This window comes from Tetrao urogallus, assembly GCF_951394365.1.
Source record: "Tetrao urogallus genome assembly, chromosome: 7".
Lineage (NCBI taxonomy): Eukaryota > Metazoa > Chordata > Aves > Galliformes > Phasianidae > Tetrao > Tetrao urogallus.
Genome location: NC_136820.1, coordinates 16,028,139 through 16,048,968, shown reverse-complemented (window position 1 = coordinate 16,048,968; position 20,830 = coordinate 16,028,139). Strand labels below are relative to the sequence as shown.

Genomic DNA, 20,830 nt, shown 5'->3' with positions numbered 1-20,830 from the left:
AACCAGTGCCCTACTTGAGGAAGAATCTGCACACAACTGGCAATTGCACTACATCTTCTGAAAAAAAAAAAAAAAAAAAAAAAAAAAAGGAAGGTTGAAACTAGTTTTAAAGACCAAGCCTAAGAGTTTTTAAAGAGAAGTTTCACCTGACAACAAAATGTTTATGTACCCATATAAGTGGGAAGATTTTCTAAATTCTGAGTGATTAGCACAGGTTTTGAAAGCTGGTCTGCCTCTTTACTGGGAGCTGTAGAGTAGGGAGCCCTTTTAGATGTCAGCCCCCAGTTATTTCGGTGCCTAAACTTTACTCATTCTCTTCTCTTTTTTGGAAACTGGGCAAAATAATCCAGCTAATAACCAGCCCTAACGCATCTATTTCACATCTATGTCATGGCTACATTGGAGTGAATTAAATATAACCAAAAGCCTACTTCATTTCAAGGCACAAACATTTGCAAATAAACTTGATGAAAAACATATACATAATATAGAAATTATTTTAATAATTCTAGATAAATAAATGCATCTCTTTGGAATTCTTTGGACACAGACATCCATGGAACCTCTTTCTCTCTTTATATATATATATTTATAAAATCTATATGCAGAGAGGTTTAAAAAATGGCAAATACCAACATATATGGAAGGCTCACTGATGAACTGCAAGTCAAAAGTGCTGTATATTCCCATCCTCTATATCTCCCACCTGTCCATATTAACCACAGGCAGTATTATATAGCAACCGCGTGGTCAATATTTTGCATTACTACCATTTAACAGAATTTTTTAAATCATTTCCGAATCTAAACTTAAATTATGTTTTTAATTTTTATTCCATCTAAATGTATGGTAGGCATTTCACTTAGCTACACATCAGAGTGGTCACAAGTGATTCAGCAACACACTCTGTAATATTAATAGATACTTTTCAGCTCTCTATGGGAAAAAGCAGGCAGCAAGAATCAGATTCAAGACAACTATTTTTTTTCTCTGCTGTTTGTTACTTATCACATAATGATCCACATGTGAAACTCAATGGTTATATAATTATTTTATATAGTAGATTTTCTGTTTATAAGTTATTTTTCTTACTCTAACATATATACAATATATCTATATATAACCCTGATAAATGTTATTTTAAAGGGACACAGTCAACCCCTTTAAGCCTCACAGTAGACATATAAGGCTTTACGCTGTCCATACATAATGGTCAGCTACAGAATTCAAGGGTCCCTTCAGCTCCTAAAGGTTGTATTTGTTCCAAACCCACAATGTGCAGTTATCTCATAATATGTATCTTGTGTTGCTGTTTGCATTTTATAGGTATACTAAAACATTTTATATCACATCAGTAGGAAATAAAACAAGAGAATAAATCTGTTTCTAAAACTAAGCCTACTGCAAAAAAAAAATATTACCTGTATCTACAGACACTCCCACTGGTATGATATAAAAAGAATATGTGCCATTCTCAGGATGAAATTCTGGCTACACTGCAGTCAGGAGGAATTTTATACTGACTTAAATGAAGCCAGGATCTCTCTCTTGATATTAATTTGCTAGGTATGACTATGCATAACCCACTTGTGTCTTCCCTCTGCTCAACACTGAAGTGTCAGGCCTGTTTCATAACAAGACTGTATTTTTTGCTATCCACTGGCCTTAAACTTTGAACAGTACTGTAAGTATTACAGTTTGGAACTGTACACATATGATCTCATTTAAATAGAAGTTTGACCTATTCTGTGTACAGCATTTGATTTATTTTTTTTTCCCACTAAATTTTCTTGATCATTTATCTTGTCTTAACCATAAATTACCTTCATGCCCATTCTTCAGCAGGTGAGGAAAACATTTTTTTTCTCACCACTCCACATTATTGTCTTTTTTTGTGTGTGTGTGTTTTTTGTTTTTTGTTTTTTTTTTTTGTTTTTTGTGACATATTTTGTTCATTTTAACTTTTGCAATGCAGTTAGAAACCTAGTGGCATAGATAGAGACACAATACTACTGTTTTACAAGACATCTATTGTATCTACTTTTGTTCAGATAAATACCCAGTAACCGCTGATTTGGCAGGAGGATTGGTAAGGTACTACTATTCACAGTGTTTCTTTTCTTTTCCTTCTTCTTTAATCTACAGAATAAAGTATTTTATGTACATTGGAACCAGTTAATGCCCTTCAGACAAATTTGTAAGTTGTTTCATAAAGCAGGAAAGACATTGCAGGGAAATATGTGCCAAAAAGCACAGTCAAAAGGCTTCATAAGTTTTATATATCACTATATCAATGCTGGAGATCAGTTCTAAAACGATCAATACTTAAGAGGAATGCTCTCATCTGGAGAAAATACTGCCCATTCCCCCATTTAGAATTTGTTCAGTTCTCTATCAAAAGTCCTGGCTCTTCATATATGCTTTAAACTATAAATAAACACTGCATAGTTCAATGTTCTTGGTTTTCTTTTTTGTTTGTTTTGATTTGAAAAATTATTGCAGTACAATTATTTCCTGTTTGGAGTTCAGTAAGGAGCAAACAGCACAGGAGTATGGGTGGTCCGTATAGGCCCCGGAGCTGGTCGTAGGAGTGCTGGAGGAAGTGCTGAAGTCTGGAAAAGGGTGGCTGCTGGGGCGGTTCGAAGACTGAAGGGGGAATTCACAGCCACAGCAGCAGCTGCTGCTGCAGCTGCTAGTGGATTTGGTAAGATTCTTGGAGCCATTGGCTTTGAAGGTTCCTTTGAAAATACTAATTTTACCTGTGAGGAAGAGAGAAACAAACAAACAGAGAAAGACATAATTTGTTCATATTAGCTGCATGACAGGAAGCTTGACTTAAGATTATAAGAGGAAAATCAATTAAGAAAGGTTTTGTTCTGGTTATTGATTCCTTGAGCTGTAGGGTTGTGATGAGTCGCAATCTCACACATTCAACAAGGGAAGAATTTGGTAAGGGACAAATAGTTCCAGCGTTCCCTTGGTTGTGGGCTCATGCCTTACCTCTGAAACATTTAATTTTATATGAGCTGAGAAAACAAAAGAAAACTAAAAGAGTGTTGGGCAATCTTCAGATAAATTAACCCACATGTACACTATGAAACTAAATAAGAAAGAATTAGCCATCAATTAAGAGATTTCCATCTGGACGGTTTTGTGACAGAGACCAGAGCAGAACCAATACATATCATTCTCCCTAGTGTGAGAAACACTAAAAAGCTACAGTTGTTTTCAACATTACAATCAAAGTTCTACTTAAAAACACGATGAACATCTAGATTCTTTTTATTAAGTGCAAACACTAACAACAGACAAATAAACAAAGCTCATCTTGTACCAGTTATGAAAATCTCTTAAATGCATTTCCTTTGTTAAAACAGGTGATGGACTCTATGGATGTACTGCCTTCTGTCACGTATCATCTTATTGTGTATTCAGAATACTGTCTTCAGAAGGAAATGTCAGAAATAACTTTTCACTAACATATTGTGCATATTGTGAAATATTTAAACAGTACTGTAATGAAAAACTCTTTCTTATATCAGTTAATGTAGTGCTAAACTATGGGGTGTTTTTGTTACTGTCACTGAGGCTTTCGCTTTGAATATATATAAATCACGACTCTTACTCAATACCAAATACAGTTTAGAAAATTCTTAGTTTCCAAAAAGGAAATAAATAAGCTCAAGATTTTCCCAAATTAAATGAAAATACAGGTTCATTATTATTTGATTACATAAGAATTTATGCTTGATATTCATACAAATGAATATCAGAGTAGTCTATAGATTTCTGCAGATTTTAATGGGATTTTAAGCTTCTAATGAGAAGCCAGAAGCCTGAATATTTTTGTTTTGATTTTATAACTCTGAGATGAGGATAGAGAACTCATCAACTGACAAAAATCCCATCAACTCTGATGAATTCTGGGTACGTTTGAGTCCTTGGAGGACTTGATGTCCTTTGCTTAGAATATATACCTGAATATATGAAGTTGCATATAGAAATTGAATATATGTACCATTCTGTGATGCATCTCAGTCTAGTACCAACACTCTTCACTCATGGAGGAAAAGTTTCTCATCCTTGGATTGAAAGAGATTTTCAAATAATTAACTTGCACTATATCAGTCTAATACTCAATACTCAACACTGCCATTATGAGAGACTAGTCAGAAAGGAAGGACAAGAATCATCTGACATGTACCATCAGCAAGTTTTGTCACTATATTATCACTGTATGGAAAAATTATATATCTGTTGGTTCTTTATCAATCAGATTGATACAGAATTTTTACTTTTCCTAACATGCATTCGCAACTTTTCAGATCTTAAGGTCCTTTAAAGCTCTGAAAAAGATATTCAGAGTTTAACATCCTCTTAACAGAGAATAAAATAGGCACTAGATCCTACAAAAGTCAATGATCTTAACTCCTTGATCAGTGTTATACACAAGCTGTCTTCTCTTGCTTAATGTCTGACTTTTTCCTCCTTCCATTTTCTTTAGTGCATTTCTTTTCAGCCTCATTTAGAAACTAAATAAATGAGTTAATAAAGAAATAAATAAAATAACTGAGTACAAAGTACGAGAAAAAACAACCCAAAGACTAGGGTTATGATTGTTGTCTAGAATTCCATTCAAGGGTGTTTTCCCTAAGAACTATCTTATTGCAGAAAGTTTGGACTGTCAAATGCCTGGTAGCTTCTTTCTTTCTAGTGTTACATTTTGTACTTACTTGACATTTGTAATTTGAAGAAATATGAACTAAGTCTCAACATTACAAGATTTTTTTGAACTGTGAGATAGTGCTGTGGGAATTCATAAAGCTTTCTTCTCTGAAGCAGTATAAATGATATTGAAAATATGGCATTGCAGAGCTGTTGGTCTAGAAATGCTAAGAAAATGTAGTATGTCTTTTTCTTAACTTCCATAGGAAGAAAAACAGGTGGTGCTCATTCATTTGTTGTCATAAAGAACAAAGATCCTAGGTGACTTCATGTTAAAAGGCTAGAACAATATTGCCATTCTTAAGAGAAATCAGAAACTTCTAACGAAGTTGAACAGACTTTCACTTTATTTATCAACATGGTTCTCATTTCAAGATAGCTGTAATAACTGTCACAATATATACAGTATAATGCACAGTCATTTCAAATCTCCTACAAGTAGTAATTAACATACAGATCAAGATTAAATAAGTAAAACTTACTGAACTCTTATTTTACCGTGAAGTAAAATAAGGTCAAGTAAATGACTTGAAAAATGTAATGAAAAGCGAAGTTAAACTCTAGAGTTCATAAAAAATACTTACATTAAAAGAAATCTTTGGCCTGTTGCCATGCAAATCCATACGTCAAGTGACAGTTATTTTGGTGTTTTGTTTTGTTTTGTTTTTTTAAATTCAAAATCAAAAAGGACTAAATGTTCTACTATGGATATCAGCTTGCTTACTGCAAACTCATTTTCTTCCCTTTAAAATCATTTGGTCTTTTTGCTCATCTCTGGTCTGACTTGTGAACTATGAGCACTTTAGAGTGAGGCAGTAAGAAAAGGACACACTGATTTTATCTAGTCACCAATTGAATGGCCTTGGCTGGAGTTCTCAGAAATCACCATTACATAAATTGTTAAATAGGCAACTGTTTACAACAACAGTAACAAAATAGTTATTTTCATCCCCGGGGAAACAATTTCCTAAAGGAATATAAATTCTGAAAGAAACTCTAGTGATTCTGTATCCTACTTTTCTAATTATAACTTTTCTATTTCTTTCAGTATATCTTATTTGTAGCGGAGCTGTTGGTCTCCCAGGTGAATTAGAAAAACCCCTGTGAGACTATTTCCCTACTAGTGAGTTCACCAAAATGATGCAGTGTATTATTCCATAACATCTATGAAATCTCCAATGCAACTAACAGTGCATGGATATACTACAAAAAAGGTCTGCCCCAACAAGGACAAATTCTATCTGTCAAGAAAAGAATTTATGTTCAGCTAACAGAGAACTGTACTCTCAAAGAAGAAAGTTCTGTATGCTGCATGCGTTAGAGAAGATGGACAGTGATTAAGGAGTGAATCTGTATAAGGTCAATGAATCAACACCCTCACCCTGCCAAAATCATCTATAAATCCTTACAAAGCACCGTGTCACATAAAACAATCACACAGTTGATCTAACAGAGATAAAAATCAGATGCTCCACTATCCATCCCATGATATAAACTGTTTCTTGATTAATGGCAGGAACTTAGCAGGGTTTTTATTAGAAAGTAAATATTATTTTCAGCTTTTGAAGCTAGCAAGAACTCTGTTTCACAAAGTTTATCCTGTTGGTTTGAAATGTGACCAGAACCATCCTGAAACTAAGAGTAATAAAATGAGAGATGGATTTTTGTTTTTACTGTTTCAATTGTTATCTGAATATTTTATAAATGAGGATAGAATGAAGTTTTAATGTTTTATAGAATTTTATAGTTATTTCAACACTATTGCACTTAGTGAACAGTGGAAAAATGCTTGACATTTGCATGTTTCTCTCCTCACTTGCTCTCTAATGACCTTTAAAAGAGGCTTCTTTTCTAAGGTTATTCAGCGGAGCTACAGAAACAAGAACCCATGGGTTCATACCCTTCAAAGGAAATAAATTGTTTCCTGTGAGCTTTCATGCACTTCTTCAGACACATATTTCCATTGCTTACACTTACTTATTTTAAAGATTCTTCCACTCTCATTTTCTAAACTCTCGGTACTCAGCAGGATTCTGTGAATAACAAAGTGATTGGCTTACCCCTAGAGGATGTGTTCCCTTTTGGAGTTTGTTGTATGGGCTGTATTTAGGTTTAGGCGGCTTCCCAGCAGCTCTATCTTTGTGCCTTCTACTGCTTATGTGCTGTTAAAATACATAAGGGGGGGGGGGGAGGGAAAAAAGTGATATTTCCTTAAGAGATCATTTTGAGTTCTTCCTGAATGCTCTCCACAACAGCATTATATGATTAATTCAATAATGATCGAGAATAGGGCCTGTTCCAGGTTGAGGAACTCCTTTGTACACCACGCATTAAGACTGATTTTCAGCAGTGTTCAGTTCAAATCTGCTTCCACCGTGTCACTGAATTTCTCACCTTTGTTAACTTCAACAGGACTTGAATTAGGTCAAAGCAAGAAACCTTTAAAATAATCTCTATAAAGCACCCATCAAATTCAATCTGCAAGTGATTGAGAGTTTTGGAAGAATGTTAGTACCACATTCTCTATTAAAAAAGAAAAAAAAAAAAAAAAAAAAAAAGCACAAAATTGTTTAAATCCCCAAGAAGTCTAGAGATCCTCTTAAGATTTCAGTTGAAAGATGGTTACATATCAAACTAAGTGATAGTGAAGTAAAATCACACAATCCATTATCTTCTTCATAAAATCTATTAGATTTTACAAGAATGACTCCACACAAACTTCACTGCTGTATTGGATGTAAAAGCCCCTTTTCAGAGCTGTACTTTCACTTTGATTTTCATTCTCAAGAGAGTTCTTACAAAAAAAGACAAAGTATTGGACTTTTTTTCTAAAAAAAGACAAGCTTTGCCATTGTCCATTACAGAATTTATCTTCCTTCCTGTAAAGCTCCTTAACAAGTATTGAATTCCAAAAGGTATATGGAATTGAACAGAGCAAATGTTTTGCTCATCTGATGAATAACTGAACATAACCTAGTATAATTGCAATTTCAAGGTCACACTTCTCAGTTCTGATAAAAAAAAAAAAAATCAAATCCTCACCATCCCACGTTTCTAAGTAGGCTATTCAATGTTCAGGGAAATACTGCCTACAACTACAAAGCAAATATCATGCAGTATACTAAATGGAAGTTTTTATTAGCTCTTGACAACTGTAAAAGCCAAAACATAATTGCACACATTGCAGCTTACAGCTGCATGTATGTATGTAAGTCATATAAATAAATATAACTTTTGAGAAAACACATTGTATGAAGGAGAAAATCATACCCAAAATTAAACATACAGCATAAGAACCGAATACAAAGGGAAAATTCTACAAGCTCCATTTGGATGTGAAGTGTTAGACTGACACATGTTGATTGTGTTGGTACTTTATTACCATGAAAATAAAGAATAGCCAAGGATTCACACTTTGCAAGGTAGCAAGGTAGCTGAGTACCTGTTTCAGTTGTGTCTCAGAGTTTACGTGCACATCGCATATTTCACAGTGAAATGTTTTGTTCTGAAGGCCTGTGTTTCCTTTATTCACAGGTCCTTTGCCTTTTACGCCTGCCCGGGGAAAGGCTTTTATGGTTCCACTTCCATTCCGAGCTTCCAGCATAGTTTTGTGCTTAGTCCCTGGAGACATTAGAAATGGGAAACAGAAACAACTTTGGCAATTTGGTTGCATTCATTGTTTTGTTTTCTTTCTAGAAGAAAATCATATGAACCTCAGCTTGGTGCTACATGCTATCCTTGGAATGTGCCTGTGTTTGTCAGTATCAGATTAATACTTATGTAATGGTATTTCAAATCTGATATTTAATTATTAGATTACAGTTCTGTAGGTAGAACAAAGCAGCCACACCAATAAGTACTGGCACAATTAGGTGTCCTGATGTGAAGTTAAATGGGTGTGACTTTTCTCATTAACTCCTGCTGCTAATAAGACCTGAACTGTAGTTGCAAAGGAAGAATAATTTAGTGATTAAAGGTGCAGTTGCCTTTGATTTGTAGTCCTTCTGAATGGATTGATAAAAAGTATGCATTAGGTAGCTTACACTTAAATCTGTAATTAAGTAATTAGTTGTCAAACCGCAAAGGGGCTGAGGTTCCTGGCAGAAACCTGGACCTGAACAAAAACATGTGAGAAACATGGAGGTGAGAAAAATGCACTTGCATTTCTTATTAAAATAAAGGTTGGACAGAAAACATTTGTGTCTATTGCTGTACCTTTAATCAGACCAAACAATTTCTTACACTGTAGACTTCTATGTAGTTTGTCTGTGATGATAATGGACTACTACAAATTGCAGATTTAGTCTTCCAGTGATAATCTGTATATGAATCACCTTCTACCCTTTTCCAAGTATGCATGTGTGTGACCACACACAGTTTAACAGCATAGAAATTAAAGCTTGGAGGTTTGTAACTGTTACAATAAAGTTTTGTCTCTCAAGTGGATCAGAAAAATGTTTAGGGTCTAACCTTAATAGGAAGGAAGACATACAGGTAAAATAAGTACAACTTGATGAGCTTTTAATTTTCATCTGTCGAAGATCTAGTATACAGCAAACGCAGCATTCAAAACAGACTAGGCTTTGATTTTCATCAATACCAACAAATTATCATTTCCTTTTTAATTTAAATGTATTCTATAGGCATATAAACTTCCTTCATTTTTGATTAAAATTATTTTTATTACATCATGAGACCATTTATCATTTTTATGCAGGTATATTAGCAGTCTCCAAATTTCAAACTTGAAACCCTCTATCTCTGAACTCTGTTCATCCTGCTGTCAGGCAAGCACTGACATCCAAAATCTGGACTTTTTCCGTAGAACTGTTATAAATGCTCACTGCCACCATATTAAATTACAAGATATTTTAACTCTGTCTACCACAAAGTCAATCAATAAAATGCTTAAAATAGTGACTATGGATCACAGCTGACTACTGCTGGAACTTACTGATGTTACTAACTCTAACAACAAGAAAAGGTTTAAAAATTAAGAAAGGCAGAATTAAGCAACTACCCATTCAACTCTCATGCACCAGCTACTACCAGTTTATGAAGACAGAGGAAAAATATACTACCAAGTTGTTGACAGACAATATGGGGCCAAAAATTCTATCATTGAACTCTGACTGACTCTGCCTCTTTCAGCCTTAATTTGTTAGATTTCAAACAAAACTAATGGCATTCATATTCAGTTTGCTAGCTGGCACAAACAAAAGTATGCAAACTCTGAACACCAAAGGTAATGAAGCATGAGCTGTCATTTAGCTCTATAAGGCTTGGAATCTGCAAAAGCTAAAATGTAAGAAAATGGGTAGCTTGCATGCATGCATGCAAAAAAAAAAAAAAAAAAAAAAAAAAGCCCTCTTTCCCCCTTTAGAAAAGCCTTTTTTAAAGTCTTTTTTATTCTTTAATAGTTAATGAATTCCATGTAATTGCCAGCTTTCTGCCACCTCTTTGTCCCCTGCTGCAAGAGATCTAAACTATTCAGGGAAAGATAATTGCAGAGCTCTTGAGACAGAAGGGAAAAAAAAAAGAAGAAAGCAAGCATTGCTCCATCTCACCACTGTTGTGCGCCTCCAGTTGCGAGGCAGAGTTGACAGCGACTTTGCATAGTGAACAGTACAGCAGTCTTTTTGCTTTTTCTTCCTCAGTCTCAACAGAAGGGCATGTCGTGCTGCTAGTGGCTGTCGTGGGGATTTTCTCCACTTTAGAGGTGATCTCTGTTGTCATAACACTGCTCTTCCGGATTTCCACGGTTGTCGTCGTTGATATTGCTGGTGTCCCTGCGGTAACATCTGTGTGCAGAGGGAAAAGATGGAAGGAAACAAAATAAGAGGTTGTGACCTCTGATGTTTGCTTACTTGCATCACAGCACTGTAACTTCCCAGAAAGCCAGATGCTGGTGATAGTATAACTAAAAGTAATGAACTAAATCTGAACTTATTCTTTCATTTTATATGATTACTCCCGTGTACCAAAATGCCACATACTGTCTCCTCCATTCTGCTAAGACACAGTAAATGCAGAATTCATAAACTGAAAAGATAGGTTGTTGAGACTGTACTGTACCACTGAGAGATAATTCACCAAAAGTGGCTGTATAAATTACCAGCATAATAGTAGTAAACATTTAAATGCAGCACTTCAGGCACATAAACTGCCACAATACTGTATAGTACTTACACTGATCGATAGGCCAAGCTAAATTTTTTAATATTCTGTACTAATAAAACTGGAATTAAAATAATGTTCTTGTTATCTGATAAAATTAAAAAAAAAAAAAAAACAACAAAAAACTTCACTTAGTATCAACCAAAACTATTATCAAATGAACTAAAGTAATTATTAATACACAGTATACATTTATCCATGCATCCCTATTATTACATGCCAGTACTATGTAATAATAACAGTAATTAAACCAAAACAAAACATTCTGTATCTAATACCTCCAGGAACACTAAAAACAACTGTGTTGGTGGTATGTTTAGAAAAACTGTAAATGTGAGATATCTAAAACTTCAGAAATCTCGTGGCTGCATTTGAGAACACATGGTTTTTCTGTAGCTTTCTATTCTGGAAGAGAGAAAACGCACAATATTGTGGTTTGAATAACATATAAATGACATTTGGTGCGAGTCCTAAACATCCATACTCAATATTATCAGTTACCCCAGCAAGCTCTTCAAGCCTTCAGATGAGTTTGGTTTCCACTAGATAAGTTGTACAAGGGGCTCCATCCTTGCCAAGGACACAAAAACAGCTATACAAATCCTGAATTCACCAAGAAGCTTATAGCTTAAACTTTTACAGGATTCTCACAAACCTCTTTCCATCCCATTTTAGAGCCCAAGTACTGGGGACACAGATCTCTCTCACTGAAAAATGGAATCACAAAATCACAGAATTACAGAATCACAAGAACTGGAAGGAACTCCTGGAGATCATTTAGTCCAACCTCCCCGCTAAACCAGTTCCCTACAACAGGCTACACAGGATAGTGTCCAGATGGGTCTTGACTATCTCCAGAGAAAGAGACTCCACAAACCTGGGCAGCCTGTTCCAGAGTTTCACAAAGGGAGAGAGAAGAAAAGGCAGGGTAAAATAATTTGGTAGCTAGGTACTTAGCAGGGTATAGGACAGTAAGACTAATCACTGAATCAGTGCAGAAGATAGCAAGTAAATTACAAGAGGAGAGAAGTGACGGAGCCATTCTGCCCTTTAAGAAAGACCAAGATTTGCAGTGCTTTGTTTTGTCATACTAGCCTACTGAGTAGCAGCTTACCTCGTAAGAAATCTTATTTACTTTACTGAGACACTCCTGTGGTTAGGTACTTTCCAAAACAGACAGCTCACACATCCTTTGCTGTTAGTGGTGCTCTGTCTGTAATATGCTTTATTTATTGCCATCTATTACAATAAACAAAATAACTATTCTTTGGATTATAGATCTCAGTATGCTTTGTGATGCAGGAGGGACACATTAACTGATGCCCGCAGAGGTATGTTTCAGATTAATACTGTTCAACAATTTCATTAATGAAGAGCATGCCTATTAATTTACCAGACAATAGCAAACCGGGAGGAAAAGCAAACACAATAGGAGACAAAATTCAAAACAATTTTAACACATTGGAAAAACAGTCCAGAAAATTAGATACTTTTCAGTAAAGACAACTGCAGGAATCCACACTCAGCAGGATTAATGCCACCTATTAAAACAGGATGAAGATCAACAGCCCAGTAATGGTATTTGGAGGATTTTTTTCTTTGTTTTTGTTTTTGTTTTTCTCCTGTTTGTTCTGTTTGTTTATTTTTTAAGAAAAAGTTTTCAATAGGGGATAACAAGACAAACACATACCACACAAACTATGGTGTTATGAATAAGGTACCTGTCATACTGAAAGTGCAAAGTGAGAGATGTGTGAAGGTTTTTTTTCCTCCTTTAATCAGAACTGGAGGCCCTGCATCCAATCTGGGGACTGCAAATGTCACATTAACAATGACTTGCTCTGTTTTCAATTCAGCAGCAATACAAATATAAACCAACACAAGGAGGGTTGTAAGAGAGGAAGCCAAAACAAACTAGAAGCTTACAAAACATGGCCTACTAATATAGAACGTGAAGGGTAAACAATGACAACATTTTTTCAGATCTGCAGAAGGCAACTAAAAATAAGAGAATAAACTCTTCTCCCTGATCCCTCCTAATAGGACATGGACTATTGGATTACAGAGAGGGAGACTTAGATTAGACATCAGGAAATTCTTTCTAATATTAAAGCCTGTAAAGCCTTAGAATATCCTATCTACAGAGATACTGAAATATTGCCTGTTGGAGGATTTGGAAATGGTTGAGCAAACGTCTGAGAAAACAACCCAGTTAGCAGGAATAATTTACCTCTGAGGAAACTTCTAGTCCTGTCAGTTTCTATAATCTGTGTATTTTGTGATGTTTCTATGTATGCTCCCAAAATGTTTTAGAAATTATTGTTTATAAAACCCAAAGGCTGCATTTGTGATGTGAATAGTCTGCCAGGCATTAAAGCATAGAGCAAAAGTTCCTTGTCACTCGTTAATGAAAGTGGCTTTTTTCCTGAGCCTGAGTCTGGATGTGGTTCTATTCTGAATGTACTGAGACAAATACTGTTGCAGAGCATTCTGTTCTTGAAATATTAAGCCTTTTGTTGGGAAAGTGATGAGTAAATGAAGCCTTTGTATGTCTGTCCAGAAAATTAATTTAACTAGTCACTCCTTCTCCATTTCAGAAAATATGTGCTAACGCTTGCGTTCCTTGAGTTGAAAGATGCAGCAAGTGTATCAAAACCCCACTTTCAGCAGTGCATAACATTGCTTTCTAAATTTCTGTTTCTCCGTCCTAGGACTACTGTACAGTAGCAAGTCTAGCTACGCACTTTCCTTTGAAAAGGAAGGCAGAAGGAAGGTAGAAGTAGAGAGAAGGAAGGAAGAGTGAAAGAAGGCATTAACATTCTCTAAAAATTGATGGCAAGGTTGGTGCTCATCCTAATCTTGCAGGAAATTAGATACATACGTCAATCAGCATTATCAGCTTTTCAGTGCAAAAGTTAGCATGCCTTATGCAAAATATAAATAATCATTTCTTTATTTCACTTAGGAGAACCTGAGGCAACAGCCAAAAAAAAAAAAAAGCTTAAATAGTTGCAGTTTTTGTTCTGCTTCAAATATACGTCCTTCTGTATGTGTGTTGATTGTATACTTCACAATTAAAGTGAAAAGAAAATACAATCATTATTTTGATATGTGTAAAAGCATTATTTTATACAAAAATTAAACTACAAGTGGTAATTGTCATCATCATATTCTCCAACTATCAAAACCATAATTATTCAGAGCATATATCCTGCTCATAAGCCTTCCAAAATACACCCTTTATAAATACATCATATACGTCAGTAATGCAAAGACATGAATGACATCAAAACATAAAGGAAAACCATCCATGTTTGCCTTGTAAAAGCTATGACACATTTAAAGATGTAAAGCTCTACCTCCTCATATAAACTACAGAAGTTACAGGGAATACATTCTAAAAACTGTCAAGTAAGCTTAAAAAGAGGAAATTCTTAAAAAGAGGAAATTCTTCTAATCTAACCAGTGTATCTTTGTATATATTATTCTATTGCCATCTATACATAGTTTAGCATCCTAAATACAGAGAGCAGCATTAAAGGTATAAGGGATAAAGCAGGGGGGGAGGGGGGAAGTAGGAAGGCATTGGAACTGATGCTTTGAAGACTGAATCAGCATTTTTTAGCATTGCATTATGACAGTGCTTTAAGTGCTACTTCAGTAATAAATTATCTAAAACCATGCTGGAAATTCAAGTGGAAATTTGTTTCTGGTGATGCAAGCTTACAGAACTGTGCTATTTTCATAACAGGAGCCTCCAGCAAATATTCACTATTGCAACTGTCACTGTGTGACTTTGGCATAGAAGCATATTGCTAATAATGCGTGGAACTGAATTCCAGCAGCAAAAAGAAAAAAAAAAAAAGAAAAAAGATTTCAGGATGAATAAGAATCCATTTATGCTCCAGTTCTTAATATAAAACAGACTAAACATTAAAAATAATTTTAAAAAATCATTAAAAACTAATCTGACTCACTAGAAAACAATCAAATATTTATTTTGACAAGAAGATAAAACCAGAAGTAAAACATTTAGTGAGAATTGTCTCCTTTGGGTTGTACAGATACCATAGTTCCAGAGGAAAACTGCAAGTATGTGATTAAGGTGCTTTTAAGTAAGCAAGATTAATTTTATATCTATCTACAAAACTCATGATATTTCTTTAGGCTGGAGAAACACAAAATTACACCAACTCGTGTTTTTCTTCTGAGTATGTGAAAGTCCCACTTGTCAGTTCCTACTACTAAGAATTTCTTATCCTAAGACTATAAATAGACCTACAGAGAGAAAAGTGCATTGACTTCAAACAAATCACAACTATTTATGAGCTTATTTTTGATTCCACAATCTCAAGTGGCATGCATTTAAAAATATCTGACTTAGCACTTAACTCATACATTCTGGTCTCATTTCAATCAGTGTTGCCCTTAGCATAAAAGGATGGACAATTTGGCCCATAATGCTGCCCATGACGCAAACGAAAACAAAATAAAATTAAATTAAAAAAAAAAAAAAAAAAGCCATGAAGTATGCTGTTTCTTATGCCAAAGAGAACTTGATATGATGTATTTCATTGTACTATAAGATCTCTTACGATCGCTAAAGCATCGCCATCTGGATTACTTGTTGCAACGTTCGTCAAGTAAAAGACCACTCAAGTACGGGTGCTTGACGCTGACATGTTCAAGAGTCTCAACGTTTTATTATCCTGCTTGCTAAGGACCAAATCTCTAGCTTCTTGGACTTTGTTGAAAATTCCATGCTTCATGTCCTCTCTGTTAATTACATCTGGAGATAGGATATTATTTCTTTTGAAACTATAACAGTGGGCTATATTATAAACAGAGTACCAACTCAAAAATAACTACGCAATCAAACTTCTTTGTGCTTGGCTGACTTTCTGAATTCCTGTTCTTAAACATAAGCATGTGTGCTAGCACACTGGTTGGATCTGGCACTTAATCAAAACACTTTAGGGAACATTGACTCAAATGTAACAGCTCTTCCTCTTTTATATGTAAAGAATACAAATTGCATATTTTGTGGTTTATTGATATTTGGCTCACTAAAATACATTGTACAGAAAATTCTTTCAGTATCATACTATGAAGATTCCGTTCATTATACTTAGTTTCACATTCAAAATCCTGATTCAATTTATTTTTAAAGATCTATTCTGACCCAAATGGTTATCTTTTACTTAGAGAGTTAGAACTGTTTTGTTTTGTTTTGTTTTTAATTCAGAAAATCCACACAATTTCTTCTTAAATACAGTGTGGGTTTTTCTTTTGTTTTGTTTTGTTTTGTTGTTGTTTTGTTTTTACATATAAGTTCTAATATCTGAACAACACCTGTTTATTTCTTTACTTCATGGCAACATTTCCATCAGTGAAACAACACTAAATATTGGAATTCATGATATTGGTCTGATATTTTACTACTTAATGGACCACAATGGAAGGGGTGAAATCTCTGAAATAGTGAACAAAGCAGTACATGACTAAACAGGAATAGAACACAAACATTTTTGATGGGGGGCCTCTTGTTTCTTAAACATCAGGTATTCATCTATTTTCTCTTCTTTCCCCTTTCACTGCCTTAGCTTAGTTAGCCAGTATCTTGCTAAAGTTCCTTGTTATTTTGATTAGTCTAGGTCTTCATCATGACTGCTCTTGATACTCAAAAATGAAAGGCCTAGTGTTTCAGATGTAGTGCCCAAGCATTTCTTCAAACAAACAGAACAAGGAGGACTGTAAAGCTTTCCCAGGATCAGCATGAAAGCCAAATACTCAGAATTTTCCTGGTTTGTAACTGAAGAAGCAATGACCTCACTGTTTTGACCATTGCATGTTTTCTAACACTTAAATAAATCACATTATACACAGTATTCATTGCTTAGAAATGAAGGATGAAAAACAAGTGGCCCTAAAACAAGTGGTTTCATTTTACTGAGACCTCTACTCCATGCTTCCCCATGGCATGCTTCGGTGCAGATCTGATGGGAGTGAATCAGAAAATTGCATGTTTTGTGACAAAAGATGTCCTCAGAGAGAGCAAGAGTGAATAGAAAGTAGCAAACTTCATATAATTACTCTTTGGATTTTTTTTCTCCAGCTAAGCTTGAGTCAGCTGAGTCCTAAAGTGACCCTTCTTCATTAATTAGCAGTACACAATCTTCTAACAAAATTATACCTCATTTTTTCCTAGCAGCTCCCTTGGTTTAGAGCACAGTTCATTAATCCTGAACAGGATTAACCGCAGAGGACAACTGCATTCCTAGTCAGGTTAATTGCGCAGAGCTGGCAGCAGCAATAACAGCTGGGGGTAAAAGGCCTATGGAAAAGGAAGGAAAAAGGTAGGGAAATGTCACGCTGTGCCTGGGTTTTGGACTTTGGGTAAATGTAGCTGACAAAAATGTGTCTGGAAGGAAAGGAGACAATGAGCAGAAACTATTCTTGGACTATTTTAAGCAACTATTGGTTATGTCTGGATTTGGGAGCTGAGCTGTCCTTTCAGGTCTATTGCATTGATTTTCTCCTCAGTGAGGCAGAAGAATAATGGCCTTCACCAGTACGAGTAAAAGGGTCCTTGCACAAGGAGCTTTAGGGGGAGAAATCATGTTGCTCACTGAAGCTATTGTTGTCATTTAATTAATGAGACTCATGTAGTGAAAAATTCAATTTTAAATCAGGACAAAGTGTTTTCTCAAAGGGTGGAGCTTAGAGCCAAATTCAGAAGATTGTGTGGACTGGTGTCTCAGCAACCCTGCTAAAATAACATATTTTCTGTTTAGACACTAACTTGAAGGTTAAACATAAAGTGGAGTGAAAGATTTCATTTTAATAGCTAAGATTTTATACTGGAGACTGCAATGTAAAACACTATTTTTAAGACAACAAATAAAACATGCACATGGTCGTTTGATCACATATTGAAGGAAAGCTGCATTATCCTACATATAGATTCCCCCCGTTAGGCAACATCAAAGGCAATACTGGCAAACTGCCATCAATTTTATATCTGCACATGCTTCAGTAAGCATTTCCCAACTTTTAAGTAAAAGCAAAACAAATAAAAAAATATATCTGTAGCAAATCTTAATCCATAAGCAAAAATTGTGCAGTGATTGTGTGTTACCACTAGAAAACAAGGACTTGAAAAACACTTTTTATAAGCTAAAAACCCACTGAAGAAAAAGGTCTGTAAGACATACCGGTCAGATGAATTTGCCTTGAATATACCTTTTTGCAGCATGGAGACTAACATTAGCACAGCCATGCCCATCCATACTGTTAAAATCTCTTATCTTCCCAAATCAGACGGTTGCACACAAGCTGCCTGTTGTTCCTTGGCAAATATTGAACTCCAGGGATATCTGAGGGATTTAGCTTTGGCCAGAAGTCATCTAGAGACAGCTATACCAGTGGAATTTATGGATGGTTGTTTTACTGTGACTGTGTCCAGGAACATCCCTGGCACCAGTGAGAATCACTAGTGCAGGCAGAAGTCTAAAATACATTTTAAAATAGACTCTGGATGCAGCGTTTCTTCAGTGAGAATCCAGGGAGGAACTTTTGTCTGCACCGATAACTTCCAATGGCTATTATCTCTCTACCCAAAGACCCCTTAGGGCTTTACCTCAAGCCATGTACTTGGAAGAACATGCTGTGGTTACCAAGATCAGTATGCAGTCATGATCTAGACTCATGCCTACTACTCCTTCTGCCCTCACATGTCTATGTGGCAGACCTAGAAAAGGAAGAAGCAATGATGATGTTGTTTTTCAACTGGCACTATGAGCTACAGTGACAGAAGTGACCTTTAAAGGGGGCATTTCCTAAATTCTCAATTTCTGCAACAGATACAAAAATCAGACACAGTCTTTCTTAATCTATCAGAGATTAAGGATAATTTTTCACATAACAAGCAGACTGGCAAAGTCTATTTAAAATTTTATATCAGAAACAATTTACTGTGGAATCATTCTCTCAACGTTCTGTCACCAGAAACAAAGAAGCACAGAGAAGTATAAAGAAGTTATTAAGGAGAGAAAATATATTGCTTTCATTGATGAAATGAAACAAGGAAAGAATGAGTGAACTGCACAGCAGATTGCATCAACTGCTCTCCATTTTAAGCAAAGTTTTGTTTCATTTTGTTTTGCGGCATTGTTTTTTTGGGGCTTTTATTTTATTACTATTTGAAGCAATTTAAAGCCTCCATCTAAACTTTAAGTTTCAAATCAGATTTATATTCCTAGAACCTAAAAGTAAATTTAAATAACTGGAATCTAACACAGAATTTCTGAGAACTCTGACTTCTGACTGCCCTCATAAGTATAATACCTCATGGCTTTCTCCTGTCTCAAATCCAGGAATAATTAAAGCTATTCCCTTTACAGCAGCTTACTTCCTTTACTGGAGAGCACTGAGCTAGTAAATCTGTTTTTGGCAATAAACTAATGTTGTATCTAAAGCAGGGATTGTCAGAAACATCTGTTGTAACTGTAATTTCTTTCAGTAGAGGGAAGGCAGGGAAAGCAATGAGAAGATACATTCTTTCAGACATATATCTTGGGGTGTACCGCAAGTAAAGCTTGCAGCAGATGTGTTCTGAACAGCAATGGCTTTCTTAGAACCATATGCTCTTCTATACAATTTTGAGACCACAAATGCCTAAATTTTGGAGGAACAAATTTAAAAAGAAAATGATGAGAGAACACAATGGCAAGTATTAGTTTTCCTTATTTTTAGAGTAAACGAGTGTTCTGACTCCTTTGCTATCCCATTTAGATTTTTAGCAGCCATCTTTGGTTTGATGCTTTTACAAGGAATGTCCCTTTGGCAGGCCACATAATTGTTGCTAACATATTTCATTAATTGACAGGTGCACCTCAAGCCTAGCAGTATCAAAGTGAGTGCCAAAGAAAGAAAACATCTTCCAATTTCAAGACAGTCTGTGAAAGGATCTTTTACTACATACACTTGCAATTAGTATGACCATTTATTTAACTTGCCCTTGTGTCTCCATCAGTTTTCATTGCCCAAATTAAATGTTCTCTATATTACCTTCACCTGATCTACATATTCCTGTCTCCAAACCATCACAGATCACTTCTGTGCTTATGGATACATTTGAGCCATCAATGCAGCAACATCATTTAGAGAACTACTAGCTTAATTGCATTAGTCAGCAGAAGCAATATGTTAAGTAAACCACAGTGAGGTTGGATACCTGAATCTTGGACTAAGCAAAGAGTGAGAGAAACCTGCCCCCCTCAGTTCTCTGGTGAGTTACCATGTAAATTTTGTTCTTTGTAAGAAGAATCTGAAATAACTTCCAGCAGGAAGATTATTGGTACTCTGCTATCTGGGATGTACCATAATTTTAGCAGGCAAATGACACAGAAACAAAAATAGAAGATGGCTTTACTAGCACAAAGCTGTTCTGTTTTTCTTTTCTGGTGAATTACATGAATTATTTTGCAAACAAAGAGAAACAACAAAAATCACAAATATAATGGCACTGATCATAGGTACCACTCCTAGTTTTAAATCTTACCAAATCACATACATTATTTGATTTAACCCATAGATATAAAATAACTATAGGTTTCTTTGTTTGTGATAACAAGGTAGCAAAGTAGTCCTTAAAAAAAAATGACAGAGGAAGAGAGCAGCTTCATATTAATTAAAATTAGCATCAAATGGCAGCTCAAGATTAGCTTCAGCAAACATTTGCAGAATCTCAGTTTAAGCATTTAATTCTTGCTGTGTTTTGGCCTTCCTTTATGCAGGGTCTTGTAATATTAAAACCAAACACTCATTTAAAATAACCAAGAGTGACATAAATCAATATTAGTAGTGACATAGTTAATTTTGTTGGACAGTGTTGCCCAAGGCTTGCACTGGATAAAGTTTCTATTGT

General features: G+C 35.3%; 1 protein-coding gene across 1 annotated transcript in view; it reads right to left on the bottom strand.

Moving 5' to 3' along the window:
- Nucleotides 1-2,525: 2,525 nt before the first annotated feature.
- ZNF385D (zinc finger protein 385D) overlaps nt 2,526-20,830 on the bottom strand; it is a gene marked incomplete at both ends in the record, with an annotated part of 375,132 nt that continues 356,827 nt past the window's right edge. The window contains 4 exons of the mRNA XM_079538653.1: nt 2,526-2,759; nt 6,786-6,887; nt 8,168-8,346; nt 10,293-10,526. Of these exons, the coding sequence (XP_079394779.1) occupies nt 2,526-2,759; nt 6,786-6,887; nt 8,168-8,346; nt 10,293-10,526 (749 nt within the window). The remainder of the gene's footprint in view (nt 2,760-6,785; nt 6,888-8,167; nt 8,347-10,292; nt 10,527-20,830) is intronic.